Source organism: Ornithorhynchus anatinus, chromosome 10 (genome assembly GCF_004115215.2).
Source record: "Ornithorhynchus anatinus isolate Pmale09 chromosome 10, mOrnAna1.pri.v4, whole genome shotgun sequence".
NCBI lineage: Eukaryota > Metazoa > Chordata > Mammalia > Monotremata > Ornithorhynchidae > Ornithorhynchus > Ornithorhynchus anatinus.
Genome location: NC_041737.1, coordinates 51124168 through 51145407, shown reverse-complemented (window position 1 = coordinate 51145407; position 21240 = coordinate 51124168). Strand labels below are relative to the sequence as shown.

General features: G+C 48.8%; 1 protein-coding gene across 2 annotated transcripts in view; it reads left to right on the top strand.

The window, feature by feature from the left end:
* PTN (pleiotrophin) overlaps positions 1-21240 on the top strand; it is a 59597-nt gene that overhangs the window by 28603 nt on the left and 9754 nt on the right. For both annotated transcript variants that reach the window (XM_001513049.5, XM_029074264.1), the window contains exons 2-4: positions 15124-15233; positions 17754-17927; positions 19672-19833. In XM_001513049.5, coding sequence (XP_001513099.2) covers positions 15125-15233; positions 17754-17927; positions 19672-19833 — 445 coding nt within the window. In that variant the 5' untranslated portion in view covers position 15124. The remainder of the gene's footprint in view (positions 1-15123; positions 15234-17753; positions 17928-19671; positions 19834-21240) is intronic.

Here is a 21240-nt window from a genome sequence, read left to right as displayed (position 1 = left end):
CTCCAAAATAAAGGGATAGTTAGTATAAATGTACATTCTATACCAATCCCCTTCCGGGAATTACTTTCAACTTTTTTCCTAGAAAGACGTAGTGTTTGGTCAAACCACGCTCCAGACCAACAGCAAGTCAAGCAACATTCCAGAAGACGTTAGAAGCATCTGAGGGGTTTTTTTTTCCTTTGTCTTTTCTTGTTTTTTGCTTTGATTAGGTCAGTGATTTCTGGGCTCGCAAATGAAAAGAGCCTGGGAAATGGAATCCTTTTTCTCCTCTTGAAAATGCACAGCGTGAGAAGTCCCTCTGCCAACTTCTTCCGTGTCCTTCTTTGATCCTGAGAGTTGTGGAGATTCTCTATCCCACTTGGGCTTGGCTGCTATGCCTAGCACCGTGAGGGACCAGTGTTTAGTACAGTGACCGGTATATAGTAAGCGCTTAACAAATACCATTAAAAAAAGTCCAATGGATGGCCAAATTGGTGCCCCTGGAGGCAGAGTTCTTAGACATAGTGCTTGACCTCCTCCCTCCCCCAACATACAATCTACTTTCCATTATCCAGGGGCTGATTACAAGGTTTGTGGACTAGGGACTAGGGAATGTGGAATAGGGAAGCAGCGTGGCTCAGTGGAAAGAGCCTGGGCTTCGGAGTCAGAGGTCATGGGTTCGACTCCCGGCTCTGCCACTTGTCAGCTGTGTGACTGTGGGCGAGTCACTTAACTTCTCTGTGCCTCAGTTCCCTCCTCTGTAAAATGGGGATTAACTGTGAGCCCCACGTGGGACAACCTGATGACCCTGTATCCCCCCCAGCGCTTAGAACAGTGCTCTGCACATAGTAAGTGCTTAACAAATACCAATATTATCATTGTTATTATCCAGGCCCACTGCATCTCCTCCTCCTCCTCTTCCCTCAAGTTCAATCAGCAGCATTTATTGAGCTCTCACTGCGTGCAGAGTATTGTATTAAATGCTTGGGAGAGTACAATAAAACAGAGATGGCAGACATTTTCTTCCATCTACCTACATGAAGAAGGGTGGAGCTTGTTTCACGTGCAGTCCTCTAGACTGTAAGTTCCTTTTGGGCAGGGAATGCATCTACCAACTCCGATGAATTGTACTCTCCCAAATGCTCAGCACAATGCTCTGAACACCGTAATCGCTCAATAAATACAGTTGATTGATGTACTCTTGCTGGAGAAGGGGCTTTAATGCAGAAAACAGGGCTTGCCCAGGGCACCCAGTGGCCTCTTCTCTATTCATACCCCTCTGCAGCTGCCTGTTCATAATAAGGGTGGGCGGGGGGGGGGGGGAATGTTGCCAAGAGAGAAAGAGATGGAGAAGGAGAAAGCAGGAAAGAGGGGACAGTTTTGGTGTGCCCCATAGGGATGGAGACTATGTACCCTGGATTCTCCCATCAAGACCTCCACATAAACCCAAACTGATCTCCAGATAAAAGCCCAGTATACAGTGTGTGTATGTGTGTACGTGTGTATTTGCCTGCAGAGGGCAAGGAGAGGGGAGATGGACTTTAATTCAATGCAAAGCAAATTCCTAGCTAGCCAGAACAGAAAGAACCTTGTATAATCCTTGGCACGGGACAGATCGACACTGGCACATCATTTAACCTATAATTGCGTGTCATGTTGTGTATCAAAACAGAAAGACCATTCTCTCTCTCGATGTCTGAAGTCCTCCCAACCTTCCTGGGTTCCATCGAACCCTGCCGCAAAGAACTGGCCGGAGCCGATCTCCCCAGAGGCCAGAGCCCCTGGTTCGCCTCCCTACTGCTAGAAAAGTCGCGGGGCTCGGGACCCGATTTTAGAGAATCACTGCCTTCCCCGTAGTAGGAACCTCTGTCTCTAAGTCCTAAGTGTCTTGTAATCAATCATTTGTACTTACTGAGCGCTTACTATGTGCAGAGCACTATACTAAGGCCTAGGGAGAGCACAATGCAACAGACTCAGACACATTCTTTACCCACAGCAAGGTTACGGTCCAGAGGACGAGCTTAGGCCACTGATCGAGTTTTGCCCTGGACAGACCGGCTTTCAGCTGGTCAGTCTCCTGACGGGTACGGATACAGCACTGGACGCCTAAATGCCCAGTATTTCTATTTTCAGTGCCCAGCCTCCCTCTGACAACTCTTGCCACTGAGTTCCGTGGCTCACAAGTGGCACCTGCGTTCAGAGGAAGCAAAGTGGCAGCAAGTGGGTGGGGTTTCTAGCTTGAAAATGAGCACAACAAACCTATCTTGACCTAGGAGAGCCTCTTCCAGGCACCTTCCTGTTCCATTTGGTGTTCTCGGGGACACTTGGTCTGATATATTCCGGGGTCCAGATCCCTGGAAACAGGCCAGAAAGGGGAATCTTGGAGTCATTTTGCCAAGGTCGCGCTCAGTCCTGTGATCTAGATTCAAGGGCCACTAATATCTTTGAAGAAATTGACGCAGCCTTTACGTACCTTATCATCTAGTGTCGTATTCATTTATTTACATTAATGTCTGTCTCCCTCTCCATGCTGTAAACTCTTTAAGGTCAAGGAACGTATCTGCTAACTCTGCTGTATTATACTCTCCCAAATGCTTAGTATATTGCTCTGCACATTCTAAGTGCTCAAGAAATATGATTGATCGATTGATTGATGGATGGCATTTTCCATTTAAAAGGGTGCTATTCTGAAGGGTCTCGACCTAAATTTTTTATTTCCTTTTGAGAAGCTGTTTGGCCATGTGGAAAATGCCTGGGAGTCGGAAGACCTGGGTTCTAATCCCAGCTCTGCCACTTGCCCGCTGTGTGTCCTTGGGCAAGTCACTTAACTTCTCCGAGTTTTGCTTCCCTCATCCGTAAAAGGGGGATTCAAGACCTGTTCAGGGACAATATCAAACCTGATGATCTTGAATCTGCCTCAGGGCTTAATACAGTGCTAGGCACAGAGTAAGCACTTATCAAATTCTACAATTATTATTATCTATCCTACCGTAGCCATTCGGAGATCCTCAAATTTGGAGAGAGGGCACCCTTATTTGATCCGATCAGCCTAGGAATTCATCACCCAGTGCTGCTGGTAACATCGTCTACATATCTGAAGGCAGCCATGAACAACTCAAGCTCAATGAGCTCGAAGACCCCGTTTAGATGAAATGAGCATCCATGGACTTGCCTAGATGTGTGGATTTAGCCATGGCCTTCAAAAATGATCTGGGGAAACTACGGATGAAGTAGCTGGAATGTTTTCCCAGTGTTGGCAAAGATCGTGCACACCTTGTTTGATTATCCGATTCCCTTCTCCAACTAAGCCCTCTTCTCCTACTCCCGTCTGCATCACCCTTGCACCTTTTATTCACCCCCACCCTCATCCCCACAGAACTTATGCAAATATCTGTAATTTACTAATATATATGAATATATGAATATATGTTAATGCCTGCTTCTCCCTGTAGACTCTATACTCCTTATGGGGAGGAGCCTGTCTACCAATTCTGTTATACGGTAACTTTCCAAGCGCTTAGTAAAATGTACTACATGCAGTAAGAGTTCAATGAATACGACTGATTAATTGATCTTCTTGCTATCTATACTTTATTTTAGTCCCTGTCGCCCCACTAAATGGTAAGCTGGTAAGGGCAGGGATCGCTTCTATTTGTCTTATTGGATTCTCCCTGGAGTTTAGTACAGTGTTCTGCACACAGGCTCTCAATACATACTGTTGATCGGCGGCAGATGCAAGTAGCCAGAAGGAGAAATGGAGTTTAACCCCTATCTAAGTACCGTCGTTAACCTTTTTAATCCGAAGAAAAGGCTCCCTCTGGGACTAGTTCCCTTTTGGATGCGGTTTTCGGTCGAGTCTCTTTATTTAATCAGCTCTGTCCCTCCCGGTCCTCACTCTTGGCTTTTAGTTTTTCCTGTTGCTTTGAAACTCTTCCCTTCATCCCCATCCTTGAAGAAAAAAATCCATTTCTAGTCAGCAGCTCTGCGAGGGCTGACCTAAAGCTAATTAAAGGAGGCAGTTCTGCAAAGAAACCGCGGATCCCCGGAGTCGTCGTAGCTTCTCCAGATGCCGCGAAGAGCCCTGAATGCTTGTCCGCGCTAACCGGCTGGCAGTCTCACTCAACCCCCTCGCCTGACCCGCTGGGGAACTTCGTGGAAGGACCCCTGGCTCACCAGAAATGAAAGCAACTGATCCCTTGATCAATCAACTGTATTTATTGAGTGCTTGCTGTGTGCGGAGCACAGTACTAAGTGCTTGGGAGACTACAATATACCACAGTTGGTAGACATGTTCCCTGCCCACAGTGAGCTCACAGATCAGAGCGGGAGACAGGCATCCATGTAAATAAATAAATTATGGATATGTACGTACATCTGAAGGGCTGATGGGGTTGGTGAATGAGAGAAGCAGCGTGGCTCAGTGGAAAGACCAGAGGAGGCAGAGGTTGTGGGTTCTAATCCCGGCTCCGCCACTTGTCAGCTGTGTGACTTTGGGCAAGTCACTTCACTTCTCTGTGCCTCAGTTCCCTCATCTGTAAAATGGGCATGAAGACCGCGAACCCCACGAGGAACGACCTGATTTTGCAGCGCTTAGAACAGTGCTTGGCACATAGTAAGTGCTTAACAGATACCGCAATTATTGTTATTATTATCATTATGAGAACAGATCAGGGAGTTTCAATCCCTCATTTTTCCAGGCAGTTTCCACCTCTTGTTTCGGTGGGGCGAGCAGGGCTGGTGCATTCAGTCTGCCTTCATCTCTTCCCCTCTAGATCTTAAGCTCCTTTGAGAGCTGGGTTCAAGTCTTCTAACTCTATTGTTCTTCCCCAGATGGTTGGTCCAGTTCTCCTCACATAGTAGACGCTCAGTCAATACTGTTGATTGATTTTCTTACACTCGTCTCAAATCGCTAATTCCCCTTCTTTCCCTGCAATGGATTTGCTTGTACACCCGCTTCACTTGTTCTCCTAACCTATGCCGAAGAAGAGCAGAGGCAGAACTGGAGGTTCTAGAAAAGCTCAGAGCACTGAGATCGGCTGGCTGCCGCCTCCCGGAGATTTGATTTTCCGAAGCAGTGGGAGGGAAGACTGCCACTGGGAAGCAGCGTGGACTAGTGGAAAATTCATGAACCTGGAAGTTGGAGGACCTGGGTTCTGATCCCAGCTCTGCCACTTGCTTGCTGTGTGACCTTGGGCAAGTTGGTTCACTTCTCTGGGCCTCAGTTTGCTCAGTTGTATAATGGGGATTCAATCCTACTTCTTCCTACTTAGACTGCAAGCTCCATGTGTACAGGGGCTGTGTCCAACCTGCTGATCTTGTATCGACCCCAGGGTTTAGAACAGTGATCGACACATAGTAAATGCTTAACAAATACCAACCTTGACCCCCCCCCCCCAAAAAAAAACCAAAGCCCCGAAGTTGGGGGATTTTCAGTTAGATGCAAGATAATGAGGTCACAGAGAACCCCTGTTTTACGTTGGGTTCCCAATTGAATAGGAGGGAGAACAGATATTGAATCCTCATTTTACAGATGTGGAAACCGAGGCTCAGAGCAGCGAAATGATTTGCCCGAGGTCACCCAGCAGGCAAGGGGCAGAGCCAGCATTAGAGTCCAAGTCCTCCGACTCCCAGGCCCGCGCTCATTCCGCTAAATCACGATTGCTCCGGGTGACCGTAACCGTTAGTCTTGGTGTCGGCCGCAGGCCGCGGTCATGAATGAGTTGGCTTCTAATCTACCCTTCGCCCTGGCCTCTAGACCTGAAGACACGTTGGAATGGCAAACTCCGTGGGGGTTTCGGTTACCTCAAATCCTGTCTCCCGGAGCCTGGATGGGGTCCAGAACGACAAGCAAAAATTGCAAAAAAAGAAGATGTGCGGCCCCAGTGACCCCTCCCATGCTTTCTGCTTGTTTCCCCGGCCCCCGCGGGTTTGCCGATAAATATTTCGGTACCCCAGGCAGGCTGCCGGCAGCATGATCCTGCTCTCTCTGCTGCCACCCTGTGAAATTTCACCAGCCTGATGGCCTTCCTCCCCGTCCCCTCGACAGTCGAGAAAACGCAACCTAAACGGCAACAAAAACATTAATGCGTCTTCTCTTCCCGTCTTTTGGCCTCTCTTTACCCAACCTGAAAAAGGCAATAGAGTCTAGAGATGTTACAGCCGGCAAAGGATAAAATCTTGGATCTACGTGGGTTCTGTGGGACTCTAATAATGATCACCGCGGTGCTCGTTAAGTACTTACCACGTGCCAAGCTCTGTTCTGAGCGTGGGGTAGATACAAGTTAAGCAGGATGGACACATTTCCTGTGCCACGTGGGGCTCACGCTCTTAATCCCCATTTTACAGATGAGGTAATCGAGGACCAGAGAAGTGAAACGACTTGACCGAGGTCACAAGGCGGACGTATGGCAGATATGGGATTAGAACCCAGGACCTTCTGACTGGCAGGGCCCTGCTCTATCCACTCACTGAACTACGCTGCTTCTCCTCTAAGACTGAGAAAAATCAACCTGATTAGATTGAGCGCAAAGGGATTTTAGTAATATTCCCGCACCCCCTCTCTTCTGCCCCACTGACCTCTGTGTGTTTTCTGTGAGACTGAATAATAACGGGGTTCCAGGCTTTGTACGCTAATAACGGCCTATCTCACTTTGTACAGCAAACCGTTACCTCCTCGACTTTCTCTTCGGCCTCAGTGGCCCCGGTCCCTGCCTCTGTCTGGAAGGCCGAGGCCAAAGATAATCTTCAGGCCAATAAAATTTGCATGAGTCCTGCTCAGATTTCCAATCCGATTCTTATTGCTCCCCCTGGCAGTAGGTTGCAAGAATATAAGTCTCCGTGTGGAGCAAATGTACTGAGTTTCCTCCAAATGAAAATACTCAGAAACCGCAACTGAGCGGCCACATAAAGGAAAAGCACGGATGATTGAATTTCTTTCAGCCTCCCCGACTTGATTTTCTTTGACTTGTTGCCTGACTTCCCTTCAGCCAGCCCTGGGCAATGGGCAGATGTGTTTTTTTGTAGACTGACTTACCCCACCTGGACCCAATTATCTCTTCCTGGCTCTCTTTTTGGTCCTGTCTAATGTCTTCTCATCACCCTTAAGGTGTGGGTTCGCTCCAAACTGGGTCCACTGAGAAAAAGACAACGCAGCCAACCCTCAGAACCTGGCCTCAACGACACAGTGCTAAGAACTGTGGTATTCACTAAGAGCCTACTATCTTGTAGTGGATGCTAGATGATCAATCAAACAATGGCATTCATTGAGTGCTTATTACGTGTAGAGCACTGTACTAAGCGCTCGGATGAGTACAGTGTACCCGAGTCGACAGACAGGTTACCTACCCACGGCGTGCTTACAGATTAGAGGATCAAGTCAGATACAGTCCCTGTCCCACATGAGACTTACAACCTAAGGGAGAGAGAGGACGAGTATTTATTCCCCCGTTTTAAAGAGGAGGAAACTGAGGCGCAGAGTCTTTAAGTGGCTTTCCCAAGATCACACAGCGAGAAAGTGGCAGAGTCTGGATCAGCGTAGGGAAAACCCATCAGGAAAACACAGGGAAAGTGTCTCAAAGCTGTAGGGTGAAGGCAGTTTATAGTAGACTGGTTCAACTTCCTAATTTGAACCTGAAGTCTTGGGAGATTCATATGAAAACCAACACGCCAGGTGGAAAATAAAGCTTATCTCTTTCTCCGAGCGAAGACGGATTACATTTTTCTTTAATTACCTCTCCCCCCAATTCCTCCCTTTCCCGTCTCTTCCCCTGCCCCTCCCCGTGAAAAGTCTGAGAAGCCAAACGAAGGCCAGGGAGAGCATGAATCAACTACTCTAGAAAAGAAGTTGAAAGAGAGCCCAGAGAAAACCTGCGTACTCACCTCTTCTGGCCCTGAAGAACTCTCCCCATTCTCAATCGCTACAGCTTTTGGGGACACGAAGGAACCCGGATGGAGACGCAGAGGGTGGATTTCCCCGTGTCCTCCAGGTCAGGAAGTCATCACCTGGTGTGGCAGGAGGGTGGGAGAGATGTGCTAATGGTGAGCTACATTCCATCTCCAGTGGCTACAGAATGGAGCCATTTAAAGATAGAGAGGGAGACGGCAGACTCTCAGATTCCAAGAACACAACCAATTCTCTCTATCTGGGCCGTGGCGGATGTGACTGGTTTTAGCGTTGTGAATTTATGAGCTCTGATTCCACCAAAGCTGCCAGAGGAATATGGCACTGAGATTTTTCTCTCCGCATTTTACGAGGCTTTCAAGGTGGCAGGTTCTTGTGAGGCACCAGGATGAACTGGGATTACAAACCTGCCTGTTTCCGCCAACATCCGAGACAGAGAAGCGGCCTGGCTTAGTGGAAAGAGCACGGGTTAGGAAGTCAGAGGTCGTGGGTTCTAATCCCAGCTCGGCCACTTGTCAGCTGTGTGACTGTGGGCAAGTCACTTAACTTCTCTGGGCCTAGGTTCCCTCGTCTGTAAAATGGGGATTAACTGGTGAGCCTCACGTGGGACAACTTGATTACCCTGTATCTACCTCAGCGCTTAGAACAGTGCTCTGCACATAGTAAGCGCTTAACAAATACCAGCATTATTATTATCACTTAACATCGCTGTGCCTCAGCTACCTCATCTGTAAAATGGGGATTATTTGTTTAATCGTATTTATTGAGTGCTTATTGTGTGCAACTGTCAGCCCCACGTGGGACAACCTGATTACTTTGTTTCTACCCCAGAGTTTAGAACAGTGCTTGGCACATAGGAAGCGCTTAAGAAATACCATCATCGTTATTATTGTATTTCTTAATCAAAGACCGGTCTTCTCTGAGCCCTGCTTGGCTTTTCTCCCAGGAGACTAGAAGAAACACCATTTCAGAAATAGTGGCAGTAAGAAGTAGTTGTAATAATAATGATAATAATTGTAGTATTTGTTGAGCGCTCGCTATGTGCGAGACACTGTACTGAGTGCTGGGTACAAGCAGATCGGGCTGGACACAGTCCCTGTCCCACATGGGGCTCACAGTCTTCATCCCCACTTTACAGAAGGGGTAACTGAGGCACAGAGGAAGGGAAGTGACTCGTCCAAGGTCGCACAGCAGACAGACGGCGGAGTCGGAATTAGAACTTGTGTCTGACTGGCAGGTTCATGCTCTTTGCACTAGGCCACGCTGCTTCTCTTCTCAGAGAGTCTGGGATTATAATGGAAGGCAGAGAGGAACAGGCTCGCTCTAACAGAGGAAGGGAAGCAACATGGAGTGGCTCTTGTGAGATGCTTCATGCAGGGGCTCAAATTGGGGGCATAACTTGCGCCGGTGCAAAACTATCTAATTACACTAGCGGGCCTAAGCCTGCCTTATGGTCATCTGAAGGAGAGAATAAAAATGATAATAATTATAACAATCACAGGAACAGTAATTGTGATATTGGTTAAACGCTTACTATGTGCCAAACACTCTACTAAACACTGGTGTAGATATAAGATAATCAGGTCCTATAGGAGGCTGAAAATCAAAGTAAGAGGGAGAAAGGATATTGAATGCCCATTTTGCACGTGAGGGAACCGAGGCACAGAGAAGTGAAAGGACTTGCCCAGGTTCACACTGCAGACAAGTGGCAGGGGCGGGATTGGAACCCAGGTCACGTCCAGTATCCCAGCCCCAGCTTGAGACAGTCCTCCCTCTTCCCCTTTCCTCCTCTTCCTTTCCCTACCACCTCACCTTACATCCAGGCGAGACATATGTTCTGCCTTTGCTCCCAAGTAACATATAGTAAGATATCTCCCTCTAGACTCTAAGTTCATGGTGGGCAGGGATCGTGTCTACCAATTCTGTCGCCCAAGCGCTCAGTATAGGGTTCTACACACAGTAAGTGCTCAATAAATACCACTGATTGATTGAAAAAAGAGGACTACTAACATCTTAGTACCAGAGCTACCTTTTCTAACCTCATTCAGCTCCAGAGAATAATTCCAAAAACAAGACATACCTTCACATCATGATCCTATCACTGATGGAAACACCCCCCCCCCAAAAAAACCCAAAATCCATTTACACTGGACATTTGTTTGGGTTGATTTAATTTTCTCTCTTTGATTTCCGCCCGGTCCCCTGGTGCTCCTAGGCTTTTCATCTGGAGCCGGGAGGCAATTTTCAAGAAAAATAAGCGGGGCCCCGCACGTCTCTGTGAAGATTAATAGAGGGCAAAGGTGAAAAGGGCACAGGCTCTGAACCCCAGTACATTTCCAGCTGCATTACGTATGCAGGAGGAAGGGACCGGGGAGGGTGTCGTGGCTCAATTAAATCATCATTCTCGGAGGCAGAGAGCGTCGGCCAGGGTCGTGCTTTCGCTGATGTCGTTTTCTTTAAACCTGGGTCGAAACAGAACGCAGCCCGGGTGGAAACAGCCGTTCCACCTGAGAGACTGGGGGGTCAACGGAAGAGGAGCTGCCGTTTAATATGTGGGGAGAGGTTTGGCCCAGGGGGTTGGAAGCGAGCTAGAATCTGTACCCCGACTGCACGGTACAATGCCCACTGGGGGTGGGGAGAAGCCCCGTTGGAGGAGATGCAATTTTAAAAAGGCGTTGAAGGTGGGGAGAGTGATGGTCCGTTGTATAGCAAGGGGAAGGGAGTCCCAGGTCAGAGTCAGGACGTGGGCGAGGGATCCGTGGAGTCGGTAGCGGTAGAGGAGCGAAGCGTGCGGGCTCGGTCACAGTAGGAAATCAGTGAGGTACCTTAAGTCAGGGAGAGGTGATCGAGTACTTAAAAACTGACACCCCTTTTGGGCCTCAGTTCTCCCCAACTTCAAAGTACTCCTAAAAACCTCACCTCATATAGGAAGCCCTCTGGGATCGACAAAAACCTAGTCCCACCACCAACCAGCCATCTCTAACGTCGGTGTATTCTATCTCTACTCTCAGCACTTAGGTGTGTCGGACTGTTTATTCTCAGGCTTAATAATTCAGCCGTTTCATTCTGGCATGCTTATACTTGTACCCCTTCTATCCTTGCTCTTCGTCTTCCTCTCACCAGTCATAAATCATTCTCTTCGGTCTCCCTCATTACATTGTTAGTTCCTCGAGGGCGGAGAACTGGTGTCTTGCTGCTGGGTATTCCCCTAAGCGCTCAGTGCAGTGTTTCGCCACTCAGCGGTGCTCAGTACATCTCAATGATGGATAGATTGGCAGGGGGACACTGGATTCCTGGCTTGCGTTGGTTGCTCTTTGGGAAGTTGGGGAAAAGGTGAGCCAACTTGAATTTCGCCTCTCCATCTCCAGTGGCTCCTCCAGTTTGGAATTAAGGTCTGGATGTGGGTGATGTGAGAAAAAGATTAGTGCCCTTGTTTTCGTAGCCCACGCAGTACTCTCTATCGGGTGACCTGGGTTGGGTAAGCTGTTGCAGAGTGTGTGTCCTTCCCCTCCTCTCCTCCCCTCTCCTCCCCCAACCCTCTTGGAGCAGCAAACGGACAATCAGCAACACCGAAGCCGAAGAAACTTTATTCCGCAGCCTCACCAATTATCCTTGCTTATGTACTCAGATGGCATACCACTGGGCACGTTAATTGGGCATCTTGCACATTTGATCTTTATGTTATAATGTTGGTATTTGTTAAGCGCTTACTATGTGCAGAGCACTGTTCTAAGGGCTGGGGCGGATACAGGGTAATCGGTTTGTCCCACGCGAGGCTCACAGATAATCCCCATTTTACAGATGAGGGAACTGAGGCACGGAGAAGTGAAGTGACTCGCCCACAGTCACGCAGCTGACAGGTGGCAGAGCCGGGAGTCGAACCCATGACCTCTGCTTCCGAAGCCTACGCTCTTTTCACTGAGCCACGCTGCGGGAAGGGAGGGGACAACTTGAATAATTTCAGAGTCCCCAAACTTGAGCATACTTTTCAGTGCTGCTTCTTTGATCCTCTCCCTAAGCGCTCTGCAGGGCTGAACACACAGTTACTCTGTAATGATTAATAACGATTATAATTGTGGTATTTTAGCGCTTACAATGTTCCAGGCACTGGACTAAGCGCTAGGGCTATCCAAGCAAATCAGGTTGGACACAATCCCTGCCCCTCAGGGGGCGCAGAGTCTTAATCTCCATTTTACAGATGAGGGAACTGAGGCGCAGAGAAGTGAAATGATCTGCCCAAGGACCCAGGGTAGACAGGTGGAGAAGCCAGGATTAGAACCCAGGTCCTTCCAACTCCCAGGCGCGTGCTCTATCCACTGGGCCGTGCTGCTTCCACGGGGGAGGGCAGCTACCGATGTGGCTCTGCCACTTGTCAGCTGTGTGACTGTGGGCAAGTCACTTGACTTCTCTGTGCCTCGGTGACCTCGTCTGTAAAATAAGGATTAACTGTGAGCCTCACGCGGGACAACCTGATGACCCTGTATCTCCCCCAGCGCTTAGAACAGTGCTCTGCACAGAGTAAGCGCTTAACAAATACCAACGTTATATTATTATTATGTGGCGGGGAAGGCAAGAAGCTTCCATGGATGTTGCGCATCTATGGCCATGAAAGAGCTGCTGTCCACGTTCACCTTGCTTTCTTTTTATCATTTAATAACAATGTTGGTATTTGTTAAACGCTGACTATGTGCGGAGCACCGTTCTAAGTGCTGGGGTAGACACAGGGGAATCAGGTCGTCCCACGTGGGGCTCACAGTCTTCGTCCCCATTTTAGAGATGAGGTAATTGAGGCCCAGAGAAGTGAAGTGACTTGCCCACAGTCACACAGCTGACAAGGGGCAGAGCGGGGCTTCGAACCCATGACCTCTGACTCCAAAGCCCGGGCTCTTTCCACTGAGCCACGCTGTGGCTTAGTGGATAGAGCACAGGCCTGGGCTTCAGAAGGCCCAGGGGGTTTAATCCCGGCTCTGCCACTTGTCTGCTGCGTAACCTTGGGTAAATCACTCAACCTCTCTGTACACCAGTTACCTCATCTGTAAAAAGGAGATTAAGACTATGAGCCCCATGTGGCTCACAATTATTATTATTTCTATTGTTAGTGTTGTTATTTCTGGGCTTTGGCCCTGGCTTTTACCTCTTCAGACATCTTGGCCCACATCCCTCGGTTCAAGCTTTCCGTATTGAGCCACTCCAGGCTTCTACTTTGAGGCTGCTCGGAAACATCTTGAATCCTGAGCTGTTTGAGAGTAACTCTATCAGCGGGCCTCCGGGGAATCGGGACGTTCAGGTTTGGGCATGTTTCTGCATTTACTGAACAGTGAAATGAAACTGCGGATGCAGGGATTTAGTGCTGAAACGTAAAACATCCTCTTAAAAATCCATGCTCTTTGAAGTTGCTCCTCTTAGGACACGTGAGGGTAATGGTCCCTTAAATGTCTAGAGCATCTTTTTTCCCAAGGGTTTTAAGTCCTTCACTTGAATCGTTGACTCTCCTTTTGGAAGAGAGAGATGGAGCTGAGGCGTCTCTTATAGTGCTCAATAGATACGATTGATTAATTAATTGATTGATTGATAGGGTGATCAGAAGTCCGGAGAGATTAAGGAAGGAGCATAGCCTAGTGGATAGAGTATGGGCCGGGGAGTCAGAAGGACCCGGTTCTAATCCCGCCACTTGTCTGCTGTGTGACCTCGGGCAAGTCACTTAGCTAGAGAAGCAGTGTGGCTCAGTGGAAAGAGCAGGGGCTTTGGAGTCAGAGGTCACGGGTTCGAATGCCGGCTCGGCCACCCGTCAGCTGTGTGACTTCGGGCAAGTCACTTCACTTCTCGGTGCCTCAGTTACCTCACCTGTAAAATGGGGATGAAGACTGTGAGCCCCACGTGGGACCACCCCATTCCCCTGTGTCTACCCCAGCGCTTAGAACAGTGCTCGGCACATAGTAAGCGCTTAACAAATACCAACATTATTATTATTATTCTCTGAGCCTCAGTTCCCTCAATTTTGAAATGGGGATTGAGACTGTGAGTCCCATGTGGGACAGGGGCTGTATCCAACCTGATTAGCTTGTATCTACTCCAGCCCTTAATATAATGCCCGGTAAATAGTAAGCACTTAACCAATGTTATTATTATCGTTGAGCTTGGCCAAAGTCACCCAATGAAACTGAGCCTTACTGCTCTCCCAGCACTCTTTAATTCAGAAGTCAAGTAGGGCTGGCCTTCTCGTTCAACTTTTTCCCCTAAGTCTCTGGCCCCATCGCCCAACGTAACGATAATAATGATTATAACGGTGATACCAAACATTGTACTTAGCTCCGGTGTACATACAGGATAATCAGGTCAGACACAACCGCTGTTCCTCAACAGCCTTGCAGTCTAAGGAGAAGGGAGCACTGGCATGGAAACCCCATTTTACAGAGGAAGTAACTGAGGCAGGGCAAGTGAAGTGACTTACCCAAGTTCACACAGCAGACAAGAGGTGCAGCTGGGATTAGAACCTCTGACTCTTTCCCCTAGGCCACGCTGCATCTCTGAAGGTTAGAAGTGAGAAAGTTTTCTTGAGGAGCGCATAGAGGACGAGGCGGGGAGCAGTGGGTGAGGAGAGGTGACAGGAAAAAAGGTGGGAGAGACCCTCCAAAGTCACTGATCAGGAGTTTACATTTGAGACGGAAGGAGGACGGGAGGAAAGTGTTGTTTAAGATCTTTCAGGTCCCATTTCCTCGTTTCCCACTCCCTTCTGCATGACCCTGACTTTACTCATCACCCCGCACCCAGCACCACCGCACTAATGTCTATATCCGTAATTTATTTCTTTATTCATATTAACGTCTGTCTCCCTCCCTAGCCTGTAAGCTCACTCTAGGCAGGAAATGTGTCTGTTATATTGTTGTGTTGTACTCTCCCAAGCACTCAGCCCAGCGCTCGGTACCCGGTGAGCACTCAATAAATAGGATTGATCGATTGGTGAGGCGCCGGTGGAGGGATAAAGTGGAAACTTAGCAAAGATGAGCTATGTCCCCCCCCGTCTAGATTGTAAGCTTGTTGTGGGCAGGGAATGCGTCTGTTATATTGTTATAGTGTATTCTCCCAAATGTTTAGTACGGTGCTGTGCACACTGTAAAGGCTGAATAAATAAGTCTGACTGTGACTCGCCTCCAAAACACCAGCGAAACGCGTCCTTGAGGGAGCCCATCGATCCCCGTCCTCCTCACTCTGCCTGACGCCATGTTTTTCTGTTTCTCTGTCAGAATGCAGCCGCAGCCCCAGCAGCGTCGCAAACTTGCAGCTGTCTTCTTGGCCTTCGTTTTCATTCTGGCAGCTGTGGGAACTACTGAAGCTGGCAAAAAGGAAAAACCAGGTAAGACCGGCAGCAGCCAGGAACCGTGCAGACCAAATAGCTTTTGGGGAGTGTCTCCATTAAGCTCCCCGGAGTTTTGCCGGTGTGGGGGGGGGTGCCAGGTACCACGTGATCAAGGGCAGGAATCTGCTCCTTTTTTAAAAAATAGAATGGGGCCCCAGAGTGTGGGCCTAGAAGGGGGCAGGGGGATGGACTAGATGACCTCTCAAGGATTTGCGGCCTGAAAGTAGAGCCGAGAGCGTTGTGGGGGCGTCGGCGCACCACAGGGGAAAGCAGCTCCGTTATGGGTACAGGTGCTAGGATGCATCCTTGTCATGTACGTGGTAGTCGGATGCCCTGAGGTAGGTTGGTACCACCTGGCGTGGGGCAGGAGATGGAGAGAGGGTGAGAAGGGCACTCCCTTCCCCAGGGCTGGAAGTGGTGGGGTCTCACTGCCTCTCCTCAGTGACATTGAATCCGACTTTGCCTCAAGGGGACACTTTCTTCTGATCAAGGGCCGGGCCTGTTGAAGTTGTGGGGAGAAAGAAGCCCATGCTTGTCACCGGGGTGATGTCATGACTTCCAGTCTTCTCCTTCGACCCCTCAACCAATGGGAGGGAGATTTTCTGGGTGTATTGTTCCTCTTCCCCGTTTCTGACCGCCACCTGCCCTCTCCCTCACCTCCTTCTTCCTCATCTTCCTCCCCCCACTACCCGGAACTCTTCCTCCGCCCCCCTCCCATTCCCCTCCCACTCAGCCTTAGAAGGAAGTGGGTCGGTGGGTCTCCTGGAAATGTTGGTGAGGGCCAGGTTTTGACCCAATTTCTTCCACCCTGTGTAAGGGGAGGTGAGACTCAGAGGTCTTGGCCAGATTCTGGGGCCCAGAAGGTCTCTTAAGGAGTTGAGTCTGTCTATTCGCAATTCACAATTCAATTCCCGTTCATCATTTTACCCCGCTATTCACTGGCATTAGTCACTAGACATCATGTTCACCATGAAGGGAAGAGCCTAGACCTCGACCCAGAGAACAATGGGGTCTAATTCCAGCTCCACCACTTGCCTGCTATGAGACTGGGTCATCACTTAACTTCTCTGGACATCAGTTCTGTTATTTTGAACTCTCCCAAGCTCTTAGTATAGTAAGAGCTCAATAAATATGACTGATTCCCCCACCTCGGAACAGGGATTCAGTACCCGTTCTTCGTCCTTAGACCGTAATCCCCATTTGGGACCTGATTACCTGGTATCCTCACCAGTGTTTGTATCTACTATGCTTGGCACATAGTAAACTTGTTACAAATATCATAATTATGGTTACGATTACTATTATTTTTATCAACCAAGCATGGAAGGTTGCTCACACTTGGGTTTCTGAAGCCCAATCAATCGATCACTGGTATTTATTGGGGGTTTACTTTGTGAAGAACACTGTACTAAGCGCTTAGGAAAATACCATACAACAGAATTAGCAGACTCATTCCCAGCCTATAATAATAATGTTGGTATTTGTTAAGCACTTACTATGTGCAGAGCACTGTTCTAAGCTCCGGGATAGATACAGGGTAATCAGGTTGTGCCACGTGAGATTCACAGTCTTCATCTCCATTTTACAGATGAGGTAACTGAGGCACAGAGAAGTCAAGTGACTTGCCTAAGGTCACACAGGTGACAAGTGGCAGAGCCGAGATTCGAACCCATGACCTCTGACTCCGAAGCCGGTGCTCTTTCCACTGAGCCACGCAGTTTCTCTATAACGAGCTTGGAATGGAGACTCTGAATCCCCTCTCTAGTTCACTCCCCAAGGGAATTTGCCCTCCTCTTTCCTTCAGAAATGCTGCCGGTTCGTCTTTAGGGAACACCTGTCCCAACCGTCAGGAAAAACTTGTCCTAATCATCAGAGAACATCTGCCCCAGTCTTCTTTATCCCTGATCACTTCTGGAGCGTGATCGTCCTGGGAATTACACCCCAGGCTGGAAGGAAGAGGGGCTGCTGAGGGTCCAGGCTCCTAGCACCTCTCGGTGGGCCTCGGACATTAGAAAGACCACGGCAATCCTTTGGGAATTGCAGGGGATTGCGGACGCGGCTTTGCCTACAGGGCTCCGACCCGTCTCGTCGGCTTTATCCCAGCCGGGCCTCCCTTGCCTTCTGCACTATTTTAAATAAATATAAATCAAGGAATGTGTTTTGGGAAGTCAGGAAAGACCTTGAACCCTCTGTGGGATAGGGACTGTGCCCAACCTGATTAGCTTGTATCTATCCCAGCACTTACTATAATCAGTCAATTGTATTATTGAGTGGTTACTAAGTGCAGAGCACCGTACCAACTGCTTGGTGGAGTCCAATATAACAGTTAAGCAGACACGTTCCCCGCCCACAACGAGCTTACAGTCTACAGTCCCCGGCACATAGTACGTACTTGACCAATACCATTAAAAAACATAACAGAGAACTTCTGGAGGTCTTTTTGGAACCGAGGACGGTGGTTTCCAATAGCTGACTTTCCTTCCTCCACGGCTTCTCCCCACTTCAAATTCCTTTCAGAGAAAAAGGCGAAGAAGTCGGACTGCGGGGAATGGCAGTGGAGCGTGTGCGTGCCGACCAGCGGGGATTGCGGGCTGGGCACCCGGGAGGGCACTCGGGCAGGGGCCGAGTGCAAGCAAACCATGAAGACCCAGAGGTGTAAGATTCCTTGCAACTGGAAGAAGCAGTTTGGAGGTAAGGCGTCTCCGGGCGGCCGACGTTTCCTTGTAATAATAATGGTGGTACTTAATAATATTAATAATAATAATTATAGTATTTGTTAAGCATTTACCATGTGCCAGACGCTGTACTAAGCACAGGGGTGGATACAAGCAAATCGGGTTGGACACGGTCCCTGTCCCATGTGGGGCTCACTGTCTCAATCCCCGTTTTACAGATGAGGTAACTGAGGCAGAGGGAAGTGAAGTTCCTTGACCAAGATCACACAGCAGACGAGTGGCAGAGCCGGATTTAGAACCCGTGGCCTTCTGACTCCCAGGACCGTGTTCTGTTATTTCATGCTGCGTCTTGTTAAGTGCTTATCATGTGCCAAGCACTGTTCTAAGCCCTGGGGTAGAGACGAGGTAATCAGTTTGGACACAGTCCTTGTGCCACAGGGGACTCACTGTCTTATTCCCCATTTTCCAGATGAGGTATCTGAGGCCCAGAGAAATGAAGTGACTTACCCAAGGTCCCACAGCAAGCAATGGCAGAGTCAGGATTAGAATTCAGGTTCTTCTGACTCCAAGTGTTTCATCCAGTGAGCCATGCTGTCATCATCACAAATGTTCCCCACTCTGGTTTCTTAAAATAATAATAATAATACTAATGATAATGTTGGTATTTCTTAAGCATTTACTATGTGTAGAGCTCTGTTCTAAGCGCTGGGGTAGATACAGGGTAATCAGGTTGTCCCACGTGAGGCTCACAGTCTTCATCCCCATTTTACAGGTGAGGTCACTGAGGCCACCCTTGGCCCTTACACCCACCCTCCATACTTATATCAACTTATAGACCTGAAGCACATCTTGATCTGATGTCACCACTCAATACGATTGATTGTTTGACTGATCAATTGATACTCCCTTATTGACTATTTCCAGGCTCCTGCTCCATTTGCTTTCTCCTCTCCATGGCATTTATTAAGCACCCACTGAGTGAAAAAACACTGTCTTAAGTGTTCGGGAGAGGGCTAAAGTAGCCAGACGCCCACCTCTTAGGCCTTCCTGGGTCTTCATGGGAGGTAGCATGGCTTAGTGGAAAGAGCCCGGGCCTGGGAGTCAGAGGACCTGAATTCTAATCCCATCTCTGCCCCTTGTCTGCTGTGGGACCTTGGGAAAGTTACTCAACTTCTCTGTGCCTCAGTTCCCTCATCCGTAAAATGGAGATTAAGTCTGTGAGCCCCAAGTGGGACATGGACTGTGTCCAACCTGATTAGCTTGTATCTACCCCAGTGCTTGGCACATAGTAAACCCTTAATAAATGCCACAATTATCATTATTATTATTATTCCTCCTGTTCACCCTATTTGTAAATCATACTTTCCTGTCTTTCTGCCGGTTTCCCCCTCTAGAGGGTTAGCTCGTTGAGGGCTGGGAGTGGGTCAACTGCTGCTGTCAAACTCTCCCAAGTGCTCAGTACAGAGCACTTCATCTGGAACGGACTGAATAGATGTCCCTGACGGATAGATTGAAAACAAACCCATGGAACTCCACTTAGACTTTCCCTGGGTCTAGTCTCTGAGCCTCACCCCATATTCTCCCCTCATAATCCTATCAGGACCCCACTTTAGGCTTCTCTCCTGGGTCCACAAAGGAGGAGAGATGCACCTCAGGGAGCGAGGTGACCCAGTTTGACCGAGGCCTACGTCCCCCGCAGTGGGCAGAGCCAGGCCCCAGTTGTGGTGTTGAGTTCCGCTTGGCTCCTTTGCCCTTTCCAGCAGAGTGCAAATACCAGTTCCAGGCCTGGGGGGAGTGTGACCTGAACACGGCCCTGAAGACCCGGACCGGGAGCCTGAAGAGAGCGCTTCACAACGCAGACTGTCAGAAGACCGTCACGATCTCCAAGCCCTGCGGAAAGCTCACCAAACCAAAACTTCAAGGTAAACCTCACCCTCTGCCTAACCGGACCGGCCGGTCCCCCGGGGCCAGGTGGTGGGGCGAGGGCAGGCCTTGGGGTGCGGGATCGGGCTGGGGACGGTTGAGGCTGACTGACCCTGGGCCGGACGAATGTCTCGGAAAGCAGCGCCTACTTCGGGAAGCCCGGGGAAAGCGTGGGCTTCGGCCAAGCTAGAAGCCGCTCTGCCCCACCTTTTCTCCTTTCCTCTCCGGCATCTGCCGCACTCCGCACTCTGCCTCTTCAGTCTTGTCCTGGCTGGCCCGCTCTGCCTCGACGGTCAATCCTCACTGGTATTTACTGAGCACTTACTGTGGGCAGAGAACTGTACTTAGCTGTTGAAAGAGTAAATACAATACAGTAAGTAGACATGGTCCCTACCTCCAAGGAGATTATAGTCTAGTGAGCCAATAGGGAAAAAAAGTCGAACCCGTGCTAAAATGACTATCCATTGCTGACTAAAATAGAGTCTGTGAAATTCTTGTTCTGAGCCTGGCATAGCAGGCCTGAGAACCATCCCCTTTTTTCAAAAAATGATATTTGTTAAGCACTTATTACATGCCAAGTGCACTTTTAAACACTGGGGTAGGTGTAACTTGGGTCAGAGATACCTGTCTCACATGGGACTCACCTTCTAAGTAGGAGGGACAGCAGGTATCGAATTCCCATTTTTACAGATGAGGTTACGGAGGCACAGAGAAGTGACGTGACTTGCCCAAGTTCGCCCAGCGAACCAGGGCAGAGCCGGGATTAGAACCCAGGTTCTGTGACTCCCAATCGTGTGCCTTTTCCGCTAGGCCATGCTACTGCTTCTCTATTCTAGCATGGAGACTTCCCTATCTTCCCATGCCAAAGTTGAAAGGGATTCTTTATGTTCTTTTCATCCAGAGTTGGCCAACCAGGCCCCTGAAGCTGTAATCAAGCTTATTCATCCTCCCTTCCAACCCCACAGCATTTATGTATATATCTGTAATTTTATTTATTTTTATTAATGTCTGCCTCCCCCTTTAGATTGTAAACTTATGTGCAGAGAAAGTTTCTGCTATACTGTACTCTCCCGAATGCTTACTACAGTGCTCTGCAGACAGTAAGAACTCAATAAATATGATTGACTGACTAATTAATCCAACAATAGAAGGTATTTATTAGCACTTACTGGGTGCAGGGCTAACTGGAAGAGTACAATATAAAAAAGTTGGTAGACAACAATTCCTGCCCTCAAGGAATTTACAGTCAATCTCTGAGGCAATTTTACATGCATCAAGTAAGGTGAGAAGGGCATGGGGGCCTATACGCTTTTCTTGTTTTTAAAAAATTTTCACAATGGATCAACCAGCTCCCTGAGCTTCTGGGCAAAAGAGTATGTGGGCCCCTTCATAATAATAATAATGTC